This window comes from Neophocaena asiaeorientalis, unplaced genomic scaffold, assembly GCF_003031525.2.
Source record: "Neophocaena asiaeorientalis asiaeorientalis breed wild unplaced genomic scaffold, Neophocaena_asiaeorientalis_V1.1 scaffold357, whole genome shotgun sequence".
NCBI classification, from domain to species: domain Eukaryota; kingdom Metazoa; phylum Chordata; class Mammalia; order Artiodactyla; family Phocoenidae; genus Neophocaena; species Neophocaena asiaeorientalis.
The window spans coordinates 1,504,472-1,531,939 of NW_020173270.1; the positions used below are offsets into that span (position 1 = coordinate 1,504,472).

At 41.3% G+C, this 27,468-nt stretch overlaps 2 protein-coding genes across 9 annotated transcripts in view; one reads left to right on the forward strand and one right to left on the reverse strand.

Annotated features, from left to right (window-relative positions):
• LOC112400157 (zinc finger protein 177-like) overlaps positions 1–14,054 on the reverse strand; it is a 30,563-nt gene extending 16,509 nt beyond the window's left edge. Inside the window, exons 1-4 of one of the 8 annotated variants that reach the window (XM_024745755.1) lie at positions 13,980–14,054; positions 6,306–6,524; positions 5,697–5,785; positions 3,634–3,716 (exon numbers count right to left, since the gene is read on the reverse strand). In XM_024745755.1, coding sequence (XP_024601523.1) covers positions 3,634–3,691 — 58 coding nt within the window. In that variant the 5' untranslated portion in view covers positions 3,692–3,716; positions 5,697–5,785; positions 6,306–6,524; positions 13,980–14,054. The other 7 variants (XM_024745759.1, XM_024745760.1, XM_024745756.1 and 4 more) reach the window with 7 other exon arrangements.
• Positions 14,055–24,540: 10,486 nt separating this feature from the next.
• LOC112400296 (zinc finger protein 699-like) overlaps positions 24,541–27,468 on the forward strand; it is a 65,781-nt gene continuing 62,853 nt past the window's right edge. Inside the window, exon 1 of the mRNA XM_024746006.1 lies at positions 24,541–26,869. Coding sequence (XP_024601774.1) covers positions 26,621–26,869 — 249 coding nt within the window. The 5' untranslated portion in view covers positions 24,541–26,620. The remainder of the gene's footprint in view (positions 26,870–27,468) is intronic.

Consider the following 27,468-nt stretch of genomic DNA (forward strand, 5'->3'; position numbering starts at 1 on the left):
CCAGCGGACGCGCACCTCCGCTTCGGGTCCCGGGCCTGAGGCTCCCGCCTCCAGTAGTTCAGTACCCCCCGGAACTCCGATCGGGGAGCGGGGCTGGGAGGCGGGCCCGGAGAGAGTGTCTGAGGCCTGGTCAGGGAGCCTGGGCACAGAACTGAGGCGAAGTGCAGGCAAGTTTGTTTTAAGCGAAGGAGGCTTATCAAGTAGAGTAACTTACTTTTGATTGCACATTTAAGTAAAATGGTGTGCAGGCACTTGAGCCCGGGTCTTTTACTCCATGTGGTCTCCTCGATGGAAAAAGTAGAGGTCCCCAAGGTTTTGAAAAGGAGACTGAGCAGTCAGAAGGGAAAAGGAGTCCAAACTTCACTACTCAGCCGGCTGTTATGGATTCTCTTGCGGGGTCACTGCCCCTCCCCTTCCTAACCAAAGCAAGTCCCCCAGAAGTCAGAGAACTTTTTTGTCTGGACTCCAATTTAAACAATGATTATCCTGGTATTAAAAACAAAAAACAGTCTCGATCAGCACTTTAAGCTACCCGCCAAGAAATGGATTTTATCAGGGCCAAAAGAGGGCTGATTCTTAAATATGCATAACCGGAACCATGATTTAAAACGGAAATCTGGTAGTAGAGAAAAGACAGATTTTAAGGTGCTTTGGGGTTGTTGTTAACTACAGTTAGAAATACTACAGCCCGAAATAAGGATTTTAAAAATTTCAATAGCTTCCTCTCTGTGCCTTTTCTAGAACCCCCATGAATAAAACATCTGCCTAGACATAAAAAAACGTAATCATTAGGAGGATCCTTATTATTTAATGGAATCACCCATATCTGGAGATCTGTATTTAAAAGCTCAACCCCTCCCAGCTGACCATGCCTCTCAGGCAGATCGGTTCTATAAAATATCTGCCCACGTAAAGAAGGGCCCAGGAATCTTAGGCACTTAATTACTAATATTAAAGACTAGAAGCATGTGTTTAAACCGGAAAAATATTAATCTACATTCCATTCCAAAAATATTTTAAGGAGGCTAGGTTCTTTCACCACATAATGAGCACAGCCTGACAACGCAGTATCATGTGAACTGTGGACTCCAGGCTTTGCTCAAGGAAAAAAACAGGATGTTTTGAGGCAGAAGTGCCCACTAGCCTTTCTCAGCTCCACTGTAAACACATGGGGGTTAGCGTCCCCAACCCTCTTCAAAGTTGAAAACATCAGTACAACTTAACAGTTGGCCCTCTGGGTTCTGTACCTGCAAATACAACCACCTATGAATGGTATAATGCTGTAGTACATATTCATTGAAAAAAATCTACATATGAATGGACCCATGCAGTTCAAAATCTTGTTGTTCAAGGGTCAACTGTAATGACGCATATCCATTAGAGTATCATACAGGGTATTTTTCACTGCCCTAAAAATCCTCTGTGCTTTGCTTATACATTCCACCCATCACTCTCACCAATCCCTGGCAACCACTGATCTCCACAGTTTTGCCTTTTCCAGAATGTCATATAGTTGGAATCATACAGTATGTAATATTTCCAGATTGGCTTCTTTCACTTAGTAATATGCATTACTTAGTATATGCATTAAGGTTCTTCCATGTCTTTTCATGGCCTGATAGTTCATTCATTTTAAGCACTGGATAATATTGTGTCGTTTGGATGTGCCAGTTTATCCATTCACCTTCTGAAGGACATCTTGACTGCTTCCAAGTTTTGGCAATTATGAATAAAACTACTATAAACATTCATGTGCAAAGAAACAAAAAAACCCCAAAGCATGCATGTACTGGTTTTTGTGTGGACATAAGTTTTCAACTTACTTGGGTAAATGTCAAGGAGTGTGAATACTGTATCACTTGGTAGGACTATATTTAGTTTTGTAAGAAACCACCAAATTGTATCCCAAAGTGGCTGTACAATTTTGTATTCCCACCAGCAATGAAATGAAATTTCCTGATGCTCTATATCTTCACCAACATTTATCATTATCAGTGTTCCAGATTTTGGCCATTCTCACAGATTCATAGATTTGTAGTGGTCTCTTTTTTTCATGTGGGCCATCTTTTCAAATGCTTATTTGCTATCTGCATATCTTCCTTGGTGAGGTGTCTATTAAGGTCTTAGTCCATTTTTAATCAGCTGTTTATTTCCTTATTATTGAGTCTTAAGAGTCCTTTATCAGTTGTGTCTTTTGCAAATATTTTCTCTCAATTTGTGCTTGTCTTCTCATTCTCTCAACAATGCCTTTTTTAGAGCAGAAGTTTTTAATTTTAATAAAGTCCAGTTTATCAATTATTTCTTTTATGGATCATGTCTTCCATGTCATATTTTTTAAAGTATTGCCACATCCAAGGTCTTCTAGGTTTTCTTCTATGTTATCTTCAAGGAGGTTTATAGTTGTGTGTTTAACACTTAGGGCTGCAATGCATTTTGAGTTAATTTTTGTGATGAGTGCAAGGCCTGTGTCTAGATTTATTCTTTTGCATGTGGGTGTCTGGTTGTTCCAGCACCATCTGTTGAAAAGAATTATATTTACTACATTCCATTTCCTTTGCTCCTCTATCAAAGATCAGTTGACCATATTTATCCTCAACATCATTAGTCTTTAAAAGTATGGGTTTACCTTGAAAAAAAAACACACAAAGGCAACTCATTTAAATAAAAATTTACTTGGTTTTCTTTCCCAGTATCAATTTTCTTGTATGCAGTAAGTGAAAACATGTACTCCAAAACTTTCCCAAGGTCTTATTTAAAAACCTCTTTGTAACAAAGGTTTTTCATTAAAAAAAAAAAAAAACTTTTTAGGATTTTTATTTATAAAAAATATATAAAAGATATTCATTGAAAGCATTCTAATTGTTTTTACATTCATACAATGTTGATGAAGAGATTAATGATGACTTAAAAAGTTTTCCAACCTTGTTATATTCAGAGATTTTCCCCTCTGCCTTGTTTTTCTATACAAGAAACAAATTAGTATGGCTGAAGTTTTTTATGTTTTTGTTTTTCTTCCATTTTCACTGCAATGCATGGTTCCAGACCCTCAGTGCTTTCAAGCAGAATGAAGTGATCATTCTGCTAGAAAGTTTTGTTGTATTCTTTACTTTCAAAGGGATTTTTATAGAGTTTAGCTGATAATTGATCAAGATGAAATTATTTATTTCATCTGGGGCTTCCCTCGTGGCGCAGTGGTTGAGAGTCCGCCTGCCGATGCAGGGGACATGGGTTCGTGCCCTGGTCCGGGAAGATCCCACATGCCACGGAGCGGCTAGGCCTGTGAGCCACGGCTGCTGGGCCTGCGCGTCCGGAGCCTGCGCTCTGCAACAGGAGAGGCCACAACAGTGAGAGGCCCACGTGCCACAAAAAAAAAAAAAAAGAAAAAAAAGAAAAAAACTTCATCTGAATGACATATATGGGAATATTCAGCTGAGTGAACTCTGTGTGAAGAAATATATCGTGAGGGGTGTTTAAAGTTTTTGCCAAATTCACGATGCCCAGAGACTATGAAAAACAGGTGAATGACACTAGTCTCAAATATCTGTCATGGTTATCGTGCAGCTTTCCTATCTTATGGAACTGCTAATTTTCCACTAGTGTGGAAGGCAAGGAATTATATCTTGTGACTCTTACCATTTCCACCACACTGGATTTTTTCCCATCCAAAATATTCCACCGCGGTGCTGACCATCTGGCATTAAGACAAATCTCCTAATCTGAAATAAGATTAAAAAAAATTATGTTCTTGGAGAAATAAATGGAAGGAAGATGTTAAAAATGAAGGCCAATGTGTATTTACTTTCAAACATTGACTTAAGATACATTTTAAAACAAAAAGAAAGGGGCTTCCCTGGTGGCGCAGTGGTTAAGAATCTGCCTGCCAATGCAGGAGACACGGGTTTGAGCCCTGGTCTGGGAAGATCCCACATGCCGCAAAGCAACTAAGCCTGTGCGCCACAACTACGCCCGTGCGCCACAACTATTGAGCCTGCGCTCTAGAGCCTTCAAGCCACAGCTACTGACTGAAGCCTGCACACCTAGAGCCTGTGCTCCACAACAAGAGAAGCCATCACAATGAGAAGCCCGTGCACCACAACGAATAGTAGCCCCCACTTGCCACGACTACAGAAAGCCCGTGCACAGCAACGAAGACCCAACGGAGCCAAAAATAAATAAATAATTTTATTAAAAAAAAAAAAGATTAAGAAGTTTGGCTGGACTAAGAGTTTGGCATGATAAGGTGCTGTGGTCAAATTGGTAGGTGATTTACTAAGAAATGATTCTATAAATGTTGAGACTGACAATGAACAGAAAGCAGCATAACCAGGAAAACAACGTTGAAAGGAAATGGATGAAGAGCTTAATGCAAATGCAAAATTTAAAGAAAAAAAATGGGACAGATCCTACTGTCAAGCCAAAAGGAAGTTTAAGAAGGCGAATGAAAAGTTGAAGAGAAAGGGAAGTTTGAGGTACCCAAGGAACCTCAGAACCCAAATGACCTCAGCATCCTTAGGAAAAAAATTCTTCAAAAGACTCCTGTTTAACATTTCCAAATGGACTGCAGCTCTCATGGATTACAGCTCTTTCTCATAAAGAATCACATGTGCCTTTTCCCTCACTTGGAAAACTCTTCCATTTTCTTCAGCTTTCCTCTTTGTTCCACCTGAAAGATCAGACCAGGTCTGCATAGCTGGTGCCCTGCTCTCAGAGAAAGATGCCGGATGTAAGAAGAACATGCAAGGGATGACAAATACTTCCATAAATAAGGGGCCAAGACTCTGCTCTTCAGGGATACCAAATACTGTCAGGTATAACTTGAGAAGCAACAAAATTGTTCATGTCCACTTCATCAAACCAGTATATTTTCAAATAAAACTAAAATGCAAACACACACACACACTCTCTCTCTCTCTCTCCCCCACTGTGCACCAAAAGGGTTGCCAGTCTTTTGCCTAAAACCCAAGCTCAAGCTTATATATATAATTTTGAAGTCCTAAGCCTTTTATCCTAGAAAAATTAAAGCCAATACAATGAACAGATCTTCATTTTCAAGAGGAACATCCTGGCATCAGGCAATTGCCATCTCCATCAATGTTCCCTGGAGAAAGAGGAAGGGAGACTCAAAGCCTAGACAGGTTTTATGTTCTTCCATAATCAACCCCAGGGCTTGATGGTCCTCAAGCCCCTTCTCCTCTCTACCTGGACGTATTCATGGTGACTTCATCCAATTACGTAGCTTTAAGAGCACCTCTCTCACCTAACTGAACGTATCTCACCACAACTAGATTGTGACCTCTTCTGGTCTCATTTTTCTCTGTTGACAGGTTAGCCATAGTCCTGAGCACATTACAGACACAGTATATGCTGGTAAATGAATTATTCCTCCAGTGACAGTACAAATTCTCAGAGGCACATGTCGGCTCCCTGTCTATCATAGCAAAATGAGAGCACACAATCAGCATGGATGAATTGGACTGAATTAGTAAATACTGGAATGAATTAGTAAATACTGGAGTGATAGTATCATTCTCCTGTGTAAATGAAAGGCCCTAAGTAAGACCTGAGGAAATTTAACTCGGGACTCGGTCCCTAAGCAGGCCCTATTTGAAACAGAAGCTCTGTTTCACTAGTAAGAAACATATCTGCCTCGTAGGAAGAAGCATGTGCTTTTATAAAAGAATAAATTTCCTACTGACCTGAAAATAATTTGTCAGACACCCAGTCACAATCCTTTCCCCTTCTGACTTCTCCTCATGACAAGAGAAAAAGTCTTGAGAAAGACAACCTTGAGGAGAAGAAACAAAACCTGAGAATCCAGGCTGCCCACAGTTTCCGTACTCACAAGCCTGGCAGCCACTCCACACTAATTCTAAGTGAACATACATACACACACACACACACACACACACACACACACACACACACTGCTGCCATAAAATGCCCTATAGCCCACCTCATCTGAAGTCAGAAATAGGATTTGGGGCTTTGATAAACAAGAAGAAGAGTTTAATAATCTAATCTCATTTTACAGATAAAGAAATTAAAGACCAGAGAAGTAAAACTGTTGGGGAATTTTTTGGCTAACAATAATAACTCATGTGATTAAGCAGAACCTCTCCCACAAAAATAGGCATACTTACCCCTCTTTCCCAAGCCCCAGGATTTAGACAACACGATATTGTTATATACTTAAGTCCCCTCCTAGACAGCCCAGAAGCAGGACTGCATAGACCCAGACCACAAGACAGGCTGCTCACAGGCCAGTTAAAGCACGGTCTCTGAAAGGAGCATCAACAAGGACTTACCACTAGGGAAAAGGTCAATGGCTGGCATCCTGTGAATCTGTTAATGAAATCTGCCTTAACATGTCTTATTCCCAAAGTCTCTTCAAGACAGTTTCTGAATTTAATGGATAAGTTAATCTCGATTCCTCTTGATTAAGTAGGAGTCTTGCCTCATACCATCAATCTTTATGCAGGAGGCATTTCTCATCTGTCATCAAGCATCATTCATTAGCCATCTCTCTGTAGAAGATGGAAGTTATATTATGTGAAAGTCATTAGAAACTGTAGACCACATAAATAATAATTGCAGTTTACTGAGTACTCATTATGTGCCAGAACACACACACAGTGGAAGCTCATATGATTATCAACAGTTATTATTACTGTCATTCAGTAGTTGAGGCAACTTATGTTCAAACAGGAGTAGTAACTGGCTCAAGATCACCAGTTAAGAAGTGGTGAGCCAGAGTCTGAATGCAGGTTACTCCGTCTCAAAAGCCTGAACTCCTGAGGTTACCGTTATTCTCCAATATGAGAATTTATCTTCAATTTTAAAAAAATGCAATTATCTGTTAAGCACAATAAAGGAAAGCACAATAAAACAAGGTATGCCTGTACATTATAAACAGTAATTGCTGTCAACATACCTTCTTGGAAACAGACATTCTCACAGACCTTGAGCCTGCGACCCTCCATAACCACTTTTCCATTATACTTTGGGTCATGGAAACAATACCCCATAAACACAGCATAACCGCTGAGGCCTCCTTATGAGAGGAGGGAACCAAATCTGGGCCCTTTCATATATTCCACCTTCAGGAAGGGTGGCCTCTCCTGTCTCTTGCCAGATGCCATGGTGCTGGAGGATGTCACCCCTCCCCCAGACCCTTGACTACCTAGGAAGCCCCCTGGGATTAACTGAGTAAATAGCAATGAGAATTGGAGGACTATACAAATGACACTGTTAACCATCATATGTAATGGAGCCTGATGGAATGTTGCTGCTTTCCATCCCTTAGCCATGATGTCCCTAAATAAAGGATGGGACCCAAGAAACAACACACTTGGTCAAACTTCAGGCAGTCATCTCAGCACTGGATGCCCTAGCCAACAAATGGTCCCATCATCACATTTATTATAAACTGTTGGGCTATTATCTAAAAATTGTCCTATTTCATGGTACAGAACTCTGGCAATCTCTTGCCTCACAGGCACCGAAAATATAAATCAACATCACATGTCTTTACATATAACTAAGACTACAGTACAAGGCCTTGCCAGGATGCTCGTTATTCCCTTTGGAGTTATAGGCATTACTGCTAGTAACAAAGACACGCATTTCATTGCTTAGAATACACAATGTTGGGCTCTCGGAAAAGGTATTCATAGAACTTTCATGACCCCAATAACTGGTTTAACTGAGATGCTTAATAGTCTCCTGAACAATTCCTATTCATTAAATTCCAGTCCAACAAATAAACCTGAAAAGGTCTCTATTTTGCCTCAAACCTTAACCTATATTTATAGTTTTTTTTAATCTTGCCCTATCCCATAAGGGCTGGAGGCCAGATTGAGGGGGTGTACTCCACTGGGATCTATTAACCATAGATTGTCCCAAAGACCAGGCAGCTGTTCTACTGATATGGGAGCCTAAACTTCATTCAAAAACTAAAAACCCTGTCGAGTTTAGCTACACACCACAGTTTAGGTAACTGTGGACTTATTATTGGTCTGGGTGCTTTCATTGGTTTACAATCCAGAGGCCCAAACCCTCCAAATAAGACAGTGTTTCAACGAAACATGGCAAAAGCTGAGATCCACATCAACTGGAGTAGGTACCCACTTGAAAAGGATACTCCAGTCTCACACTCAGCAACATCACCCTGGCCCAGGAGCTCACCACCAGAGATGACGTCACCCCAGGAGACATCACCCCAGTCTGAGATCTCGCCATTGGAGATGACTTTGCCCCCTGGGCTAACTTGACCCTGACACTAAACCCCAGGGACTGTTTTTTCTAACGCACAGATTGGACATAGGACACTTTGTGCTTTTCTTCCTTTGATATTAGGAATTCTATTATGATTCTGAGTTCCTTGTCTGCTTAGCCCACGATCCACGTATACTCCTTGCTCTCTGCCAAAACATACACCCCTACACTCCATGCCTACAGGGAAATCTGGTAGAGGTCACTAGTATCGATATCATTCCAAAAATTAATGGACTGTGTGATTCCAACTATATGACATTTTAGAAAAGGCAAAAGTATGTAGTAGTAAGAAGACCAGAGGTTGTCAACGATTGTGGGGGTCAGGGAGAATAGGCAAGACACAGGGTTTTTAGGGCAGTGAAAATACTCTGCATAATACCGTAACGAGGGAAACATGTCATTATGTGTTTGTCCAAGGCCACAGAATCTACAACACCAAGAGTGAACTGTAATGTGATCTGCGGACTTCGGGTGATTATGAGGTGCCCATGTTGGTTCATCAACTGTAACAAATGTACCACTCTGGTGGGGGATGCTGATAATGGGGGAGGCTGGGGGAAGAGCAGGGGACAGATGGGAACTCTCTGTACCTTCCCCTCCATTTTGCTGTGAACCTGAAACTGCTCTAAAAACAAAGTTTTAATTTTAAAAAGGAAAGGAATTAGTGGAGACTACTGCTTTCCCCAGGAGGCACGTGCCTTATATTGGGAAACGCCTGGACCCTCTGGGAAGAGGGCCACCCACTCCCTGATGCTTTCTTCCACTAACCGCCTCCAACTTTCCACCAAGACCTTCTGCGTTGCAGCCACCAGCACTCCTTCCCCTTGGTTCCACACACAACCACCAACCTTTACATGTACTTTACTAACTTATCAGCTCATCCCCTCCAACACCACCGCCAGATGTGTCACCCTGATATGAGAGTATTTCTAATCTACTCTACAACTCCACTAAGATATTGTTAGGGACTGCAAAAAATTTCAGATTTATTTTCTTGACTAATGCAATATAAATGGGAAACTTATATTATGGGCTGGCCTACAAGGACTCCTCGTACTTTACCTGTGTTTCTCCTTTCCATTATCACAGTAAAATGTTTTCTGTGTTGGTTAGGGGCACTTACGCCACACTGTCTAAAAGTCTCTACTATCATTGCCCTGGTTTCCTTACTCTCATCAAAACATGAGTACCGACTGTATTGGACACTCGCGCGCGCGCACACACACACACTTTTTCTGAATATTATATGACTTTTGACATCTGAAAAAATCCTTTCTGGCTGGGGAGACTGCTTCTTGGGACTAGCCAACTCTGAGAAATAACAAAGGACTCAACCTGGAGCATGACTTTGATATGTAAACTAACCAGTCGAGAACCATACTTACCTCCAGCAGACCCATCCACTGTAGGAGGCAATATTTCTCTGCCTTAAACAACCCGGGGCCAGGTAGCAGGCAACTAGAGACCACTCGTATACCCAAAGCCTGCCAAAATTATTCAAAGCAGTCAATCCTGGCTGTTTCCTCTGCCCTGCCTTGCCTTTCCCATAGAAACCCCAATAAAGGCAGTGGCCTAAACCTTCCCCTCTCTCCTGTGCCTTCTGCCTCTTGACCATCCTGGTGTTTTCCCACATCACCCTGCATGGTTACATGTTGCCTCGCCTCTAGGACTTAACAGTATAATAAACTTTGTTTTTTCCTGGGCCTCCAGTCTCCCCTTGTGGCAGAACTTGACTGACCATCTCATGAAAGAATATGTAACAGAGTTACTATTGCTTTCTTATTCACTGAGAAACTTTGTTCTGTAAAATCAGAGACTATCAGAGATTCACTGTTTGAAATTGTATCAGTAAGACTGAAACATCCCAATTTTGCCTGGAGGATATACATCATTATTTTGATATTTGACATCAAGAAGGAGTCTTGATTTAAAAACCTGGAACTGAGCTTCAAATAAAGGGTTTCTGGACACAATATTCCACATCTATCTTAATTTTATTGTTTCCAAGGAAACAAGAGCCTGGGTTGTTTGTAGTACAGACCTGATGTTAACCCCTTAACACAGTCCTGCTTTGCTTTGAGACTATCAAATTACTGCTCCCTCTAAATTTCACCTAAATGTCACAATTCTCAGAATCCATAAGTATACATTTTGCTTTGTTTGGTTGAGACATCCACAGTTCCTCTGCTATGCAGTCTCCCTCACTGCAATGAGTCAAAAAATCTGGGTTTTTTTGCACTACAGGTTTGCTCCTACTGTTATTAGGCTGCTTTGGTTAGGATAATTGGAAGCAACACAAATTCTATCCATAGGACGCTAGTTGACTAAACTACCATACATGCACTAATAAAGGGCTCAGCAGCCACAAAAAAGGATAAGGAAAATCACTATGAACTGATATAGATTGATTTCCAGTATTTAGTTTAATTGGGGAAAGAAGTACATTCATGTGAAGGTAAAAAGGAAGGAAGGAAGGAAGGAAGGAAGGAATATATATATATATATATATATATATATATGAATTTTGAGAAAGTTTAAATCAGAAACTAAAAAAATGGAAATGGTTAGCTACTGGTGGTAATGTGATGTGAGACTTATGAATATACCTTTTTATACAGTTTTAACTTTGAACCATGAAAAAGTTTTATAAATTAAAAAAATAAGTTAATTCAGAAAGGAAGCAAACCTTAAAACTAAATGTAAACAGGTATGTACATAATAGTGTATCAAACTGATAACAAAACCATGAGAGAAAAGACTTAGAGTTCATACAAATATTTGAGCACAGTACTATGAGCTGCATATACTTAATATAAACCATTAAGCACAAAAAATGCAAAGTAACTTAATACTTTATTGAGCAAGTCTACCATTAGTAATATTGGTATTATAATTTTTGAAACTACTGTACCCATACTGTTGGATAAAACAATATATTAATGGTATCACAAACCAAGGTTTTTATAATAAGAGAAAAGAGATACAAGTATAAAATAAAGAAAAAAGCACATATTAAATTTTTACTAGGAATATGAGTATGAACTTACAATGTAAGAAAATATATTTTTAATTGGGTTTTTGAAGAATAACAATATGAGAGTATGTTCATGATAATAATTTATATGAAAAGGAGGATATAAAATTATAAATACAATTTGATTTCAATTGTCTCAAAAAAATATATGTATATATTTTTTTAGATAACCACTGAAAGGCCTAGATACAGTTATACCCCAGTAGCACTGAACCCATCACAGAGACCTTGGTGTCTATAAGGAAAGAGGAGAAATCATTTATTACAGGTCTGTAACTGGAAAGTACAAAGTGAACTGGGGATTTACACTCAAAGACTAATAGGTATGTGTTGAAGGGACACATGAGTCAAATTAAAAGGACTCCTCCTGGCCAAGTTTGGGACAGCTTGAGCATCAAATGACAGTAACTGTTTATAATATGATGAATGAAAGAAAAATCCAGGGATATGTTGTGACACTCCGAAAGGGAAAAAAATATAGAGGGCAGGGGAAGTGGGGAGGGAAAGCTCTTGTTTATAGAAGACTGACAGCTAAAGAATAGAGAAGGAATGACAGAATTAGAAAAAAAAAAAAAAACCATTTCATAAGCCCCCAACGTAAAAACAGGTTGAAGCGAAGATCAACAAGTGATGTTAAAACCACTGATCGAAAGGGTTGGGGAAGAGATTATTCCCCTATTGCCAAGTATCACCCACAGATTACTAAAAAGAAAAATGTGACTACACGAGAGAGATGGGCACCTTGACTAAATGCTTTGCATTTCTAATACACAGTGGGACAACTTGCATTTATGTGCCTCCTGATCCCATATTGATGGGATACAATATGAAGTACACAACATCACCTAGGAAATTTTCACGTCTCTAAACCTGCAGTCTAACTTAGTAGCCATTGACTCGCTCTATGTGGCTACTGTGAACATGAAATGTGGCTAGTGTGACTGAGGAACTGAATTCTTAATTTTACTTACTTTTAATTAAGTTTAGAAATAAAATTGCCCAGTTACTAAAAAACTTTTCAGCATGTTTGGAGCAATCTGGGTTTCCAAGTCTACTTTTTCAACAGTAAATTTTATGAAAGCTAAATATAGATCAAGAATTTCCAACAAAAATTTAGCAGCCACACTGAGATGTACTTAAGTATAAAATACATACCAGATTCCAACAGTTAGTACAAAAGAAATGTAAAATTTTTCATTAATAATTTTATATTAGCTACATTAGTCATTAATTTCACCAATAACTATATATTAATAACTGGATAAATTGGGTTAGATAAGATATATTATTAAAACTTCATTTTTTCCTAACTTGGCTACTAAAATTTTTTAAATTACATCTGTACTTCACATTTTATTTGTATTAGACACTACTGCTCTAGACACAATGTCCACTGTATGAGATAGACAAGTTAATTAAATGAAATCACAGGAAAACATCATATCAGAATGCCAACATTTTACAATACAAAAATCCTGAAATAGGCAGGAATCAAAAATACAGGCAAATGTTTTAGGTAAAAGAAATCTAAAACCAAAATGCAACGTGCAAATCTAATTTGGATCCTAGCTCTCCAAAAAACCGGACAACTATAAAAGATACTCTTGGAAAAGTTTTGATTTTCTTGGTGGACAATGCAGTTTTGTTCTTAGTAGGAGATTGTCCTCATTCTTAAGAAATGAACGCTGAAGATTAAAGGGGGAAGTGAATGTCTGCAATTTCCCATTAAATGGTTCATCATAATATATATAACGAGAGATAAAATCTTAATTAGTGAATCTAGATGAAGGGTTCATGGATGTTCGTTTTATTGACGTCACAGATTTTCTCTAGATAAGAATTTCAAGATAAGGGACTTCCCTGGTGGTCCAGTGGTTAGAACTCCACGCTCTCACTGCAGGGGCCCGGGGTTCAATTCCTGGTTGGGGAACTAAGATCCCCTAAGCTGCGCAGCGCGGACAAAAATAATAATAATAATTTCAAGATGAATACCTGGAAGAAAAATCCACCCGTCAAAACTCATCTTACTTACGGTAAATTCAATTCCAACTTCTGCTACTAACAGAAACCAGCCTACGTCGTCTTCCTTCCCTGAGACTCCTATACTTTTGAAGCTTTGGGGCTTTACAGGGCTCTGACGTGGTAAATTTAGTATTTATATGAATTCCTTCACTCCTGCATTTATTTAGATCACACACACATGCTGCCTAATAACCTGCAAAGGTTTCTCTTTCCAACGGAATATAACTTACCAAAATTCAATAACCGACACCCACGGCCAGAACAAAGCCACCGAGTGCTCACCGGGACCCGGGGACAGGGGGCCATTGGGGCCGGAGTGCCGGGACGAGAACGACAGAGATGCTATTCCTTTCCCTTTTGGAGAAAGGACCCAAAGGTTGCTCTGGAGCCTTTTGAAATCGGGAGCATCGCGGATGAAGACAAGGCCTGGCCGACCCGCCTCCTCCCAGAGCTGCCGCCCGGATCTCCGCTGGCCGAGCGGGCCCGGGCTCTCGCGGGAAGGGCCGCCGCCCGGGAGCGCCAGCCGGAGGCCGGGGCGGCCAGGTTGCTCGCGAGGCCAGCGTCCTCTGACCTCAAGCCTCTTATTTGGTGTCTTCCCCTCCTGCTTGACCGCACAGAGGCGGGACACACCAAGAGGCGAAAATCTTACCTCAGACCCGCGCCAGACCACACAGCAAAGACAGCCGCCGCCTTGCGCACGCGCAGATCCAAACGCGCACGCGCACTTCCAGGCTCCTAGCACAGCGTAAGGGGCGGGGCCTCGGAGGTTGGGCAGACGCCGGAGGCTGCTTTTCTTTCATCTCGGAGCAGAAGAGAGTTATCTTTTTCCTCCCGCGGATTGGTGCTGGGGTGCTGGGTCAGGCCCCGGAAGGCAGGGCTGTGGTCCAGGACCTGTGTAGTGGTTTGTTTTCCTCCATAGCCCATGCATCTTACATGTCTTACATGAAAAACAATTGCTTTCAAATTTTGATGCATAGTTGAATGCATCATCATACCTGTCATTGCACAACTCTTGCTGCACTTTCCCCACGGAGATATGTATACAGTTACCGCCTAGATGTACTTGACCTTTCCACATGGCAACATAAATTCCCTGTGCACCATTCATTTTTTCATTATAGTTTAGCTCCCTCTCTGTGATTCCCCCTACCTGGGAAGGGAGCTTCAAACCGCAGTTAGGGCGAGAGGGAGCAAACGCTTCTGCATCTCAGTCTGGGGCCTCTGACACTGGAGGTGAAGAGGTGACCCTAAGTTTAAGATGGCTTCTTCTAACTATGTGGCTGAGGCTGCAGTCCTGAAGCAATGGGGAGATTCTTTAGCCACTGAGTTGCGAGAGTGACTGTGATACCCAGTTGGACTCTGGTTTCCATTATGTTTTTGAGCTTGACGATCCATTTTAGCTACCGACAGATAAAGAAAACAGCTTATTGTAATTTGGGAGACCAAGAAATGGGGAGTTCTCAGTATTAGCCTGGAGTCAGTCAAAGGCTAATGGTGCAGTGACCTCCCACGGCAGAGATTCACGGGTGTTAATAATCATGTCATAGAAGGAGGCAAATAGTTAAGGTGGCTATGCACAGTCTACAATAAGTTTTAGGAATCTTATAAGTCATCTTCCAGTAAAAGAAAAGGGAATTTTTAATGGCTGTTATTCACTCTGGTGTGAGGAACTTGTTTCCCAGCGTTATGGTCATGAGCTATGTAATGAACCTACTAAATCTGATTGAATTGTAATTTATCCTCAGAAAGTTTACATCTTTATTATTTATTTATTTATTTTTGGCCACTGCAGCTTGGGAGTCTTAGTTCCCCCACCAGGGATAGGACCCTGGCCCTGGCAATGAAAGCGTGGAACCCTAACCATTGGACTGCCAGGGAATTCCCAGAAACTTTATGGCTTTAGATAGCAACGTTTTCCAGGGATGAAGAGATTCCTCTTGAGAGGAGGTTAGATCAGGTGAGTACACCTAGAATCAAAGTAGAAGGATAGGGAGGTCGAAAGTCTTGGAGATTTATGGCTGAGAAACTGGAAGAAGTATTAGGGGCTTTTAGTGAAGACTTGTGGCATCACGGTCCAGGTGTATTGTATTGTCTCACGAAACTGAAACGGTATTAGGAGTCAGGATGTAAAGGAATACTGGAGAAAGTAGGCCGCTGACCTCTTGTTCCTAGAGCATTTCCTGGAAACGTTTACCACTGTGAATACGTATCTCTTATAACTCTGAAATGTTTCTAAGGATTTGAGAGCCTTTCCTTTGAAATGTAATCATCAGGAAGGATAGGGCCTCTGTTTCCCAATATCTGGGGCTTCCCTGCACAGTGGCCCAGGGTAAGTCCTTTGTCCACTTTTCTCCAGCTTCTTCCCTTGCTCCTCCTGGGAGATCAGAAAGAGTGTGTCTAGCTGACATGCTGCTCAGGGAAAAAAAGCAAACAATGAGGTAAGACAGCAAAGGACAACAAGCATTTTTTTAAATTGTGGTAAAATATACATAACGTAAAATTTAACCATTTTTAAGTGTACGACTCAGTGGCATTAAGTACATTCGCAATGTAGTGCAGCTACCCCCACTATCCATCTCCAAAACTTTTCCATCACCCCAAACAGAAGTTTTGTAGGGTAACAAACACTTTTATGAGATTGGTTCAATATTTTGGTCTCCAGGGTCTCTGGAGATGAGAAAGTATCAGTTTACTTGCAGTAAAATGAGGATGTTGAATTTGTAATCAACACAGTAAAACTCTAACAAGGTTTCATTCCACAAACTTTCTACGCCCCACGGTGACCTCTGAAGTGGATGCCCACATGTAGACACTTCAAAGAGCCTCCCGGAAGGAGCAGCCTCCCTTGAGATTGAACTTGAAATGACAGGACAAAATTCACTTTCTGGACACTATTATTCCCTTTAGCCTCATCCTATTATTTTTGGTGCCTATTTTGTATATTTTCCACAGATGATGACATTGTTCTAAACACTCTGGTATATGGGACTTTCCTGGTGGTCCAGTGGTTAAGACTCTGAGCTTTCACTGCAAGGGGTGTGGGTTCGATCCCTAGTCGGGGAACTAGGATCCCGCATGCCCTGTGAGTGGTAATGAACAATCATATTACCCTGGACTTCTTGCTGGCCAGTCAAAGCAGGGTGTGTTTGGCTGCCAGCATTTCTTGCTGTACCTAGTTTAATATTTAACTGGCTTGGCTCTGGATGGGGAGCCTGGCTGTGGTATATCCTCCATTTACCTCGAATCACCCTACTGGGAGTCATGGTCCCAGTCACTCTTGTCAGATGTTCCCTAAAAGGAACAGAACCATTTTGGTCCAAGCTCTATCAGTACAGTTTGTTAGGGTATCTGTGTTAGTCCCCTATTGCTGCTATGATAGGTGTCGACAAAAGTAATCAATAAGCAATCTACAATAGGAAAAGAAAAGAGTTTTATTTGAGCCAAACTGAGGACTATAGCTTGGAAGCCAGCTTCCCAGATTACTTTGAGAAACTGCTCTAGAGAAGCCTGGTTTTCAGTACAGCTTTATGTCTTGTGAGAACAAAGAACATCAAGAAGGTCAAGGATACATTCCTTCAAGGTTAAAAAAAAACAGATCAGCACGTGCACAGCTAGTCAGTGTGGTCTTGGCACCTGGAAAGGGAGTCTTAGTATGGAAGGAGTACCAGCATTGGCGTCCCAGGAAGGGAGGCATTTAATCTTTATTTATTTTTTTTGTTTTTGTTTTTTTTTTGTTTTTGTTTTTTTTGTACACGGGCCTCTCGCCGCTGTGGCCTCTCCCGCTGCGGAGCACAGGCTCCGGATGCGCAGGCTCAGCGGCCATGGCTCATGGGCCCAGCCGCTCCGCGGCATGTGGGATCCTCCCGGACCAGGGCACGAACCCGTGTCCCCTGCATCGGCAGGCGGACTCTCAACCACTGCGCCACCAGGGAAGCCCTAATCTTTATTTTTAACATGGACATTCTTTACTTCTGGTCAATGGACACTTTTCTTTAATAATTAAAGCAGACTGCAGTGCATGTTTGATAGGCCACAAACAGGCTATTTTTCTTAGCATAAAATGCAAGTTAACTCATGTATAGGCCAGAATGACTTCCCCATACCTCAATATGTGAACCTCTCTTTTTATCACAGGTTACCAGAAACTTAGTATCTTAAAACAACACAAGTATTTTATCTTACAGCTGTAGAGGTCAGGCATCTGAACTGGGTCTCACTGGGCTAAAATCAGGGGGTCCACAGGGCTGTATTTCTTCCAGAGGCTGGAAGGAAGAATTCATTTCCTTGTCTTTCCAGCTTCTAGAGATTGCCTCCATTCCTCGGGTCATGGCTCCACATCACGCTGACCTCTGCTTCCATCTTCACATCTCCTTCTCTGACTCCTGCCTCCCTCTTTCACTTACAAGGATCCCTGTGACTACATTGGGTCGACCTAGGTAACCCATGGTAATCTCCCCATCTCAAAAGCCTTAATTTAGTCATAACTGCAAAGTCCCTTTTGCCATATAAAGTAACATTCAGAAGTTCTGCAGATTAAGACATGGGTAATTTTGGCAAGGGGCACTATTCTGCCTACCACAAAAAGTACCTAAAAAGAATTCTTAGCTAGATACATGAAAGATTGGGGGCTAGAGGTGTGGAGAAATGGTGCCCTTGAGACTTTGCCTCTATCCACATAGACTATGCAGGCAAAGACTTGACCTGTGGTGAGTCTGGGAGTTGGCCCTGTGATCCTCCCAGAACATGAGAGGATGGGAGGCCTGTCATGAGAGTTTCTCATTGCCTCCTGGGTTCTGATGCTGTAAGAGGCTTTCTTCTCTGCCACCTTCAGAATATAAAACCACTTAGCTGTGTCTAGATTTGGCTCTTCGACTACAGGGAAGAGGCCCAGTCACAGATTAGGGGTTAAAGTTGGTGGTCATTTGGAGCCAGAAGTAGAGGATCTGATTTTCCCCAGAGTATCGCTCAAATGGTGTGGTCTAATACAAGGATTTTTCAGGGGGTGGGGAAGGGTGGAGGTAAGGGATAATTAGGGAGTTTGGGATTGACATGTACACATTGTTATTTAAAAAGGATAACCAACAAGGACCTACTGTATAGCACAGGGAACCCTGCTCAATGTTATGTGGCAGTCTGGATGGGAGGGGAGTCTGGGGGAGAATGGATACATGTATATGTATGGTTGAGTCGCTTTGCTGTACACCTGAAACTACCACAATATTGATAATCAGCTTTACTCCAATATAAAATAAAAGTTTAAAAAAGATCAGTTTATATAAAAAAACTAAATATAGATATTGAACAGCAAAAAATATATATAAGGTTTTGGTTTTTTTGTTTGTTTGTTTGTTTTGGTTGTGCCACATGGCCTGTAAGATTTTAGTTCCCGGACCAGGGACTGAATCCTGGCCCTCAGCAGTGAGAGCGTGGAGTCCTAACCACTGGATCGCCAGGAAATTCCCAAGTCCAAGGTTTTTAGTTCCACTTCCTGGGTCTCCAGAGCAGATTCGAATTGTTCCACTTTGCCTTCAGTGGAGCAAAGGATAAAGTACATGGGCAGTAGGTGAGGGTGTCTCTCTCTCCTGTGAAACTTTTACTGAATAGAATGCATTTAGCTAAATCTATAACTTCAAACCATTTACCCATGTTATTTTGAATGTCATCCATTAAGGTGATGATATTTGGTGGGCATGTTATAATGAAGGGAGTAGTCTTGTTTAACCCTCTATAGTCTGTAGGCGGCCTCCATATATTCATACTGGCTCAGGACACACGAGGGAACTGAAAGGTGACATGGTAGGAATCAGTACCTTCTTTCAGTAAGTCAGTATGACAGACCGCAATCCTTCAGCGCCTGTCCTTAGCCAGTACTGTGGCACATTGGTCACGCACATGGGTAGGAGAAAGTTAACTGGTTCCCACCAGGTGACACCCACCATAGCAAAAGCTTTAGGCTTGTTTCATGAGGTTGACCAAGGAGGTCCATTCCAATAATGGGAAAAGGGAGAGTCTGGGAGGAACAACCAGGACAGAAGCATCTCTTAGCAAAACTGGGCCGATTTTAATAGTTAAGCAGGTAATTGCCCTTTTAACTCATTCTCCTCCTAATTCATTCACTTCCTGGGGTGAAGGGGGAGTGCTTCTTGTGGGGAAGTCCTTAAGGAGAGAGATGATGTGTATTTCCTCCTTCAAGAGAGAATCAGCGCCTCTTTTTTTTGGCCTTCTCCTTTTGCACTTTTGGCCTTTTGTTACTTTTTGGATGGTCACTGGCAAAGCAGAGGATAAAGTATCTCAGTTTCTACACAGTATTCCTATTGTGGGACACCGTGCTGCATTTTTTTTCTCCAGTAGAGGGCACCAGACCTTTTTTTCCAGGATCCTCCACTCCATCACTTCTCATCTCCCCAAGAGTTTGGGCCCCTACCTCCTCTCTAGGTGTCCTCCTGGTGAGAAGCTCCCTTAAGCAGGGCCTAACGCCCATCTCGTGGTTTGGAGCATTCTTTTAGTAGGGTAAGCCATCTCCTTTGGGCTCCTAGGGAGGCAGGGATATAAACTTCCTTGACTTTGGTTACTTTAAGCAGTGTTTTAGTTGGGCCAGCCCAAGGGTTGGGGATGGGGTCTCAATACCCCTCTGGGGAGCAGCGAGAATGATGCTGTCCTTCACAGCAGATCTGACTGGGTCACAGCAGAGGCGTGCTGGCTGTGGACAAAGATGCCTCCCCTAACTGTGCTTCGGAGACCGGCCTTGGCTTGCCATTTCTGCCTTATTGGCTAGTTAACCTGCTATAGTGGTCCCCAGGGATGAGGACATCGTCTTGTCTCAAAAGTGCCCCAAATCATCAGACTGACTGCGGGACCTCCTCTTGCTACAGTCCCACCCCTCGACCTGATCCCACCCTAAACTCAGCTCTTTGGAATATTCAACTAAGCCACGCCCCTAGGCCTGGTCGCGCCCCATCTCCGCCCCACAGGCCTAGTCAACCAAGCCCCGCCCATAGCCTGGTCCCCCTCCAGGCCCTCTGCAACCTCAAGTCCTAGGTTGACCCGGCCCCAAGACCCAGTCGCGTCTCTCCGTGGAAGGAAACTAGTACTTCTCCTCCACTTGCGGCTGGAAGCTGCCACCGCCCCTCCCAACCCAAATTTCCCAGCTCCCGAGGCCCGGCCCCTGACGCTGTGCGTGGCGCAGAAACCGGAAGCAGCCGTGTACTTCTGCGCGTGCGCAAGCCGGCGGCCATGTCCCCTTGCAGCCCCGTCTAAATCTGATGTAAATTTTAGCCTCGGTCCGCGTCCTACCTGGTTCAGCCCAGCCCGCCCCAAGTCTGGTGCGTGGGAGGTGGAGAGCTTGGCCTTGGGGTCAGAGGCCAAAAGGCGGCCGCTTGGGCTGTGCTCACCGCTCCACGCTGGGACACCCGCGCCCAGGGCCTCCAGCAGCCGCGGCTGGTACCAAACTCACTGAATCAGGAACTCTGTGAGGGTCCAGCAGTCGGGGTGAGTCTGCTGCAGGCGAGAGTTGGAGAGCCATCCTCGTATTTAATCGGCCTCCAAAATCATCCTCTGCTCTCTTTCCAGAAAGGAAAAGCATCCCTGCCATTCGGGTCACGGGGACGAGTCTCAACCTCGTCTCTGCGCAGGTCTGTGGATTTCGGCTTGTTCTGTGAGAATGGGGTGACATTTGCCTAACTCCGTCCCCACCTCTCCCTTCCTGATGCGAGAGATATTATTTTTAACCTGTGATTTTTTTTTCTCTTCCTGTGGGCATCAGTTTGCTACATTATATTCAGCTGCATAAACGTGAACTGATTACTTAGTATTTTTTTAATCCCCCTTGCCAGTTGCAGCTCTAAATGTTAGTCATTTATCTGTAGATATTTTTTGAATTTCACACCGAAAGTGTGATCATATGTCAGTTTCTGCGTTTTCTTTCTTATTTTGTGTACCTTATATTCTTTTTATTTATTTAGTGCGTTTGCCAGGACTTTCAGTTCAATGTAGAATAGCATTTAAGTTGCATCCTTGTCTTGTTCCTGATCCCAGAGGGAATTATTCTGCCATTTCACCATTAAATAGGATGTTTGCTGTAGGTGTTTGTAAATAATATATATTTTTTCTAATTAAAGCCTATTTCCCTCTAGTCCTAGTGGGTTAAATTATTATCATCAATGCATATTGATAGAGATCAGTCACTATTTTGTATCGAAGGGGATGAGTCATGTGATCTTTTTCTATTAATGTGAATTATATTAATCATTTTAATTATGTTAATCATTTTAACCACACTTCATTCCTAGGAGGAAATGAACTTATTTTGTGATTATTATCTTCATTATTCATTTCTGGACTGTACTAATATTTTAACATTTTGCCCTTGTGTATATGAATGAGATCTTTCATATATTTATGTGTGTGTGTGTGTGTGTGTGTGTGTGTGTGTGTGTGTGTGTATACACATATATTTGAGTTTTGAGTACTTTTCTGGTCTTGGAAATACACAGGAAAACAGCACCCCCCACCCCCCAAAAAAATGGAATTATGAATCCTTTACTTACTTGGTGAACCTGTCTGTAAACAATCTGCAACTTCTGTTTCCTTTGTAGGTATGTTCTAAACTGCTAATTTTTTTCTTTAATGACTGGATGTAAACAGGTTTTGTGTTTATATTCATTTATTTATTTTATTTTATTTTTTGGTCCTGCAGCATGCGGGATCTTAGCTCCCTGACCAGGGATCGAACCCGTGCCCCCTGCGTCGGAAGCGCAGAGTCTTAACCACTGGACTGCCAGGGAAGTCCCTATATTTTTAAATTTTTTAAACATTTTTTTCACTTTATTATTTTTTTAATTGAAGTATAGTTGATTTACAATGTTGTGTTAGTTTCTGCTGTACAGCAAAGTGACTCAGTTATACACATATATACATTCTTTTTTAATATTCTTTTCCATTATGGTTTATCCCAGGATACTGAATATAGTTCCCTGTGCTATACAGTAGGATCTTGTTGTTTATCCATTCTATATGTAATAGTTTGCATCTGCTAACCCCAAACGCCTAGTCTATCCCTGTCCCACCCTTTCTCCCCCTTGGTAAACACAAATCTGTTCTCCATATCTGCGAGTCTGTTTTGTAGATAGTTTCATTTGTGCCATATTTTAGATCCACATATAAGTGATATCATATGGTATTTGTCTTTCTCTTTCTGACTTACTCAGTATGATAATTTCTAGTTGCATCCATGTTGCTGCAGATAGCATTATTCCCTTCTCTTTTTTATGGCTGAGTAGTATTCCATTGTGTATATGTACCACATCTTCTTTATCCATTCATCTGTTCATGGACATTTAGATTGTTTCCATGTCTTGGCTATTGTGAATAGTGCTGCTTTGAACATAGGGGTGCATGTATCTTTTTGAGTTATAGTTTTCTCTGGGTATATGTCCAGGAGTGGGATTGCTGGGTCATATGTTAATTCTATTTTTAGTTTTTTGAGGAACCTCTATACTGTTTTCCATAGTGGCCGCACCAACTTACATTCCCACTAACAGTGTAGGAGGGTTCCCTTTTCTCCACACCCTCTCCAGTGCTTGTTATCTGTAGACTTTTTAATGATGGCCATTCTGACCAGTGTGAGGTGGGGTACCCCATTATAGTTTTGATTTGCATTTCTCTAACAATTAGCGTTGTTGAGCATCTTTCCATGTGCCTATTTGCCATCTGTATGTCTTTGGAGAAATGTCTGTTCAGGTCTTCTGCCGTTTTGTTTTGGTTTTTTTTTGGCTGTGTGACATGTGGTATCTTAGTTGTCCGACCAGGGATCAAATCCGTGCCTCCTGCATTGGAAGTGTGGAGTCTTAACCACTGGACTGCCAGGGAAGTCCTTCTGCCCATTTTTTGATCGGGTTGTTTGTTTTTTTGTTGTTGAGTTGTATGAGCTGTTTGTGTATTTTTGAAATTAAGCCTTGCTGGTTGCATTATTTGTAAATATTTTCTCCCATTCCATAGGTTGTCTTTTCATTTTGTTTATGGTTTCCTTTGCTGTGCAAAAGCTTGTAAGTTTGATTAGGTCCCATTTACTTTTGTTTTTATTTCTGTTGCCTTGGGAGACTGACCTAAGAAAACATTGGTACAATTTATGTTGGAAAATGCTTTGCCTATGATCTCTTCTAGGAGTTTTATGGTGTCACACCTTATGTTTAAGTCTTTAAGCCATTTTCAGTTTGTTTTTGTGTATGGTGAGAGGGTGTGTTCTTTTTTTTTTAATTTTTATTGGAGTATAGCTGATTTACAATTTTGTATTAGTTTCAGGTGTACAGCAAAGTGAGTCAGTTATACATATACATATATATATACATATATATATATATATATATACTCTTTTTTAGAGTCTTTTCCCATATAGGTCATTACAGAATACTGAGTAGAGTTCCTGTGCTATACAGTAGGCCCTTATTAGTTATCTATTTTATATATAGTAGTGTGTATATGTCAGTCCCAGCCTCCCACTTTATCCCTCTCCCTCCTTGCCCCCTTGGTAACCATAAGTTTGTTTTATACATCTATGACTCTATTTCTATTTTGTAAATAAGTTCATTTGTACCTTTTTTTAGATTCCACGTATAAGCAATATCATATGATATTTGTCTTTCTCGTCTGACTTACTTCACTCAATATGACAGTCTCTAGGTCCATCCATGTTGCTGCAAATGGCATTATTTCATTCTTTTTTATGGCTGACTAATATTCTACTGTATATAGATATTCTAATATAGATATACTAATATTCTACTGTATATATATATTCTACTGTATATATACATCTTTATCCACTCCTCTGTTGATGGACATTTAGGTTGCTTCCATGTCTTGGCTATTGTAAATAGTGCTGCAGTGAACTTTGGGGTACATGTCTCTTTTTGAATTATGGTTTTCTCCAGATATATGCCCAGGAGTGGGATTGCTGGATCATATGGTAGTTCTATATTTAGTCTTTTAAGGAACCTCCATACTGTTCTCCATAGTGGCTGTACCAATTTACATTCCCACCAACAGTGTAGGTTTCCCTTTTCTCCACCAGTGAGGTTGTGTTCTAATTTCATTGATTTACATGCAGCTGTCCAACTTTCCCAGCTACATTTGCTGAAGAGACTGTCTTTTTCCCATTGTGTATTCTTGCATCCTTTGTTGAAGATTAATTGACCGTAGGCATGTGGGTTTATTTCTGGGCTCTCTGTTCTGTTCCATTGATCTGTATGTCTGTTTTTTGTGCCAGTACCACACTGTTTTGATTACTGTAGCTTTGTAGTATTGTCTGAAGCCTAGGAGGGTTATGCCTTTCGCTTTGTTCTTTTTCCTCAGGATTGCTTTGGCAATTCTGGGTCTTTTATCGTTCCATATAAATTTTAGGATTATTCTAGTTCTGTAATGTCATGGGTAATTTGATAGGGATGGCATTAAATCTGTAGATTGCTTTGGGTAGTATTGCCATTTAGCTTTATCTGATTCTGTTTAAGTTTTTAAAAATATTGTTAATTTTGTCACATACTCATTTTTTTCCCTAAACCTTTATGCTGTTCTTTTTCTGCCCTTATAAGTCAATGGTTAACCCATTGATACTGATTTTTCTTCTACAGGAATGGATGATATTTGTAAATACAATTAACCCTTGAGCAACATGGGTTGGAAATGCACGTGTGCACTTATATGCAGATTATTTTCAGTACTAAATACTACAATACTGCAGGATCAGTGGTTGGTTGAGTCCTTGGATATTGGGGGCTGACTATGAGTTATACTCAAATTTGCTACTGCCGGAGGGTTGGTGCCCCAACCCCTGCAATTGTTCAAGGGTCAGTTGTGTATAAATATATGTACCACACCAGCCATGGATTTCTAGTGTTATCTGAAACAGTTATTTTAATTTCCTGCTTCTACACTGTCACATAAGTAGTCCTGATTTGCTAAAGATAAATATGTGTGTATCTCCTTATCCCTATGATGTGATGCATTTTTATATAGCATATACCACCAGATAAAGCTAAATCAGATTGTTAATTTAGTGGTCCTCCTTCAAACGATTATAAGACTCAGGCACTTTAGTATTTTTCTGTTTTGTTCAGTGCTGTGTCTCCTGTGACTGCACATAGTAGGACAGGGTGAATATTACTGAAATGAATATGAGATGAAGGAGCAGGAGGTCAGGGCCTTAAGGGAAGCATCCCTGCTGAAGACATAGGGCTTAGTCAAGAGAAGGAGCTCAAAGATAAAACACTTGAATAGAATACTTCATTTGTCTACTCTCCATAGTGTGCCCAACAGGGTTCTAGGCCAGACCCTGGTAATGTTAGGGCATAAGGGCCTCACTGACAACTAAATTGTAGGGTATATGTTCAGAAATACACTCATTGGGCATTTAGGCTTTGAAGGTAAATACAGCTGCATACACACAGCTCCTCAGCAGCTTTCTAATTGGGTAGCATTGAGCACATAGTTAAGTGACTCTTTCCAAGATTCTTCAACTATAAACTCGTTTTGATAGGATCTGATTTGCAGAGCTTCTATGAATAATCTTTTTGCAGAGGTATGGGCATCTCTTTGCCAAGTCATTCTCATATCTTGGTTGCTTAAATGGAGCATGTTAGTAAAGAATGTTACAGTTTGTATCGGCTTTAAAATACATACTTCATCCACGGCAGTGGAAGAAACTGTTGCATTTTCGTTATTTGAAATTTGGGCAGTAGTGCTACAGATATCACTGTGAGAGATGACACACACTGCTAACTTCACTCCGAGTGTTCTTGTTCTGCTGCTGCTGTACCTCCTGTACAATTCCTGCAGAACTGAATAGGAGAAGTCTTCTCTTGCCACCTGCATGTGGAATTCAGTCAGTTGATGCTCTTTCTCAAAAACCAGGTTTTGGGCACCCTGCAGCCCTTGTGGGAGAGGGTCTAGTAGTCAGGGGCTGAGGAGTAACACATGTTAGCCTGCCAAGCAGTACAGAAATAAATATTGGAAGTGGAACCCCCGGAAGTCTGGCATACAGGTCACACTTTCCTGGATTTGAGATGGTGTGTATATTCTTACTATTGAAGGCATTCTCTGATTTTTTTTTAATGTTTTCATTATTATGGTCAAATTGACAGTTAAATTTTTTTAGACTACAGTTAACTTGCTTACAAAATGGGACTCTTAACCTGTTTTTTTTATGATCTACAAGAACCAGAGGACTGTTTTATAGCTCTAGAGGAGATAAGATTGCTCTAACTTCTTCCCCTCTCCCTCTATTTTCTTACAAGATTGATGTGTGTTTGCTTGGGTGTCTTGGGGCTATGCATGTCTGTGTGTGTGTGTGTTCTGAGGGGAGTGATCACTCCTAACAGATATGCTGCAAAATCCACAGTCTTGATTATGGAAATTGTGGGGAGACCCAGATTCTCGTGTCTTCTTTCTCCTGCCTCAGGTCTAACTTCTCAATACTCTGTCTTTCTTCTTGAAGGGAACATGGAGGAAGAAAGAACAGCTGCTGAGTTACAGAAAAATATGACACAGGTGAGTAAGAGCTAATAATTCTCCAAAAGAATATTTCAGTTCCACCGGGCCATCGATCTCCTTATTGTTTAGAGCAGGGGTCAGCAACCTGTTCCTGCATTGGGCCACATAGTAAACATTTTAGGCTTTGAAGGCCATAGAGTTTCTGTTTTACTCAGTTCTGCCATTTTAGTGTGAAAGCAGCCATATACAGTGGATAAACAAATGTTTTATCGTGTTCCAATAAAACTTTACTTACATAAATAGATGATAGGCTGAATTTAGCTCATGTTGTATAATTTACAGCCCCTGGCCTTGAGTGCAAGAAAATGTGGCTGGCTGTGGGCCTGGGTTGAATGTTGTGCTTCTTGCAGACTCCTGGGCCCCAGGTTTGTGGGGAAAGAAAAAAAAGAAAAAGAAAAGCTCTCTGCCCCTCAGTGTGTTTTTATTCATAAAAACCTCATCCAGATTTGACCCAGTGTTTCATGTTGTGCCGGTTGCTGTGGTGGGATATCAGGAAGCAGTGAAATTGTTTCTGTAACAAGGAATTTTTGCTGGTTTCAATGTAGAAATTACTATTTCATTTCTGCTAGATCCTCTGGGTGTTCTGGATTATTGTA